The sequence below is a fragment of the Haplochromis burtoni genome, unplaced genomic scaffold, assembly GCF_018398535.1.
Source record: "Haplochromis burtoni strain Fernald_Lab_line unplaced genomic scaffold, NCSU_Asbu1 Contig_39, whole genome shotgun sequence".
Taxonomy (NCBI): Eukaryota; Metazoa; Chordata; class Actinopteri; order Cichliformes; family Cichlidae; genus Haplochromis; species Haplochromis burtoni.
Window position 1 is genome coordinate 491,125 of NW_024582400.1, and position 1,643 is coordinate 492,767.

A 1,643-nucleotide genomic window follows, 5' to 3' on the forward strand; every position below is an offset into this window, starting at 1 on the left:
TCATTGTATATTGTTTTCCTTGCTTTTTCACCTTTGTGTACCAGCTACCCAATGTCGCTGTGCAAGAAACAGCACAATGACAATAAAAGCTCTAAAGTCAAAAGCAAATTAATATTTCAATTTTTTTTAATTATCAAAAGTCTGAATAAATGCTCCATTTTCAAAAGGGTTAAAGCTGTGCAAGCCATTCTAGATAAAACAGACACAGTTAAGAAAAGAATAAGTAAAAGCTTCCTTCTTAGGCGTAATAGTGTGGCAGATCAAACCACCAGAATCGTCCTGGTATTAATTCCGTTTCTTCAGAAGGGACACGAGTCTGACATAAGTCAGAGAAATACTCTGTGGGGTCTTCACTTCTGTTACACATCTGGACGTGGATGTGCGAGGTGATCCCTTGGTAAACGCTCTGCATGGGCAGCATTGTGCCAATCTTCTCACCCTTATCCACCGTTCCTGAGGTTTTGATTGGCTTCACATAGAAAAGTTTGAAACAAAGACCTGCAGGACACAAACACAACCACTCAGTCATTAAATCGAAACCAGGATCAATAACACAATCAGTAACAAGATGGGCGGTGGACTGACCTTCTCCTGAGAGGTTGATGCCCTCGTCGATAGCTTTCTTATTGGGGTCATTATAGACAATCAGGCTCCCTTTGATTGTCACATCAAACGGGGCTAAGACATCTGAGCCGTCACTGCACTCGATGTCCACACCTTTGTGAAGTATCCCACACCCGAAATCCAGCAGACATCCAACTGTGAGCAGCTGCTTCACATCATCCAGCCTTACATTAAAAACAAAAATGTGTTCACAGCTTACCGCGAGGCTCCGTAGTGTCCCTCTCCCCAGCTGTCTGATGTACTCTGGGTGTTGCATACATTGTCACTGCAGAGCTGACCGAACTTAACAGCATCACACATCCACACCACAGCTGGAGATACACAGAAATACTCAGACTTTCATAGATGCAACCTTAACGTTTCATTTTAAATCTTATCAATAAACTAAATTTGGTCATCTAAAAACAATTTTATTAGCTGATTGGTTAAAGTTTTACTTAAACAGTTTATAAATATGCTAATTAAATGTGCATTCAGGTAAACAGACACAAGCCCAAATGTAAGTTTATGTTTTTTTGACGAAAGTTGTGTTTTAAGTTCATTTTTTCTTCTGCTCTCGTGTCATTCGCAGTGAATTTTTATACGTTATATGTTGTTGGTAGGAACACATTGAATGCATAAAACCACCGAAACATTCAGAAATATTGACGTCTAACAGGTTTAACATGTAAACGGCTAAATCGCTGTTGGGATTTCCTCACCCAGTAAAACGAGGATGCGTCTCATCTTTAGACCTTCAGCTTTGATCCAGATACTGAGTTTCTGCTGTTACTCTCACAGCATTTATAGCCTGCAGTTTGAATGTGTCAGCAGCTAAAAACAAACACATTCTGGAGTTTTGATTATTCAAATGTTGATGATGAAACTCTTGAGTCTGTTTGTGCTTGTGTTGCATCACTTGGTTACGCAAGTAATCCCAGTATTTACAAATCTGAGTCTTTATTAGGGTCCAGGGGCCCGTTCTTCGTACCTCGCTAAGTAAGTTAGCTGGATTAGATTGTTGACGATTTCGCGTGATC

At 40.2% G+C, this 1,643-nt stretch overlaps 1 protein-coding gene across 1 annotated transcript; it reads right to left on the reverse strand.

Annotated features, from left to right (window-relative positions):
- Positions 1-238: 238 nt before the first annotated feature.
- On the reverse strand, positions 239-1,350 carry LOC102309169 (leukocyte cell-derived chemotaxin-2). The gene is made up of 4 exons (XM_005919962.1): positions 1,326-1,350; positions 825-935; positions 586-738; positions 239-498 (listed from the first exon to the last, which is right to left on the reverse strand). Exons 1-4 carry the CDS (start codon positions 1,348-1,350, stop codon positions 239-241), a joined length of 549 nt encoding a protein of 182 aa, XP_005920024.1.
- Between the last annotated feature and the right edge of the window lie 293 nt (positions 1,351-1,643).

Excerpts from the sequence above, each read along its gene's own strand:
- LOC102309169 (XM_005919962.1), bottom strand. The coding sequence starts at position 1,350 with ATGAGACGCATCCTCGTTTTACTGG. Across the intron at positions 936-1,325 it reads ACGCATCCTCGTTTTACTGG|CTGTGGTGTGGATGTGTGAT; the intron begins GTGAGGAAATCC and ends GTGTATCTCCAG. Across the intron at positions 739-824 it reads GGGACACTACGGAGCCTCGC|GGTGTGGGATACTTCACAAA; the intron begins GGTAAGCTGTGA and ends TGCTGGATTTCG.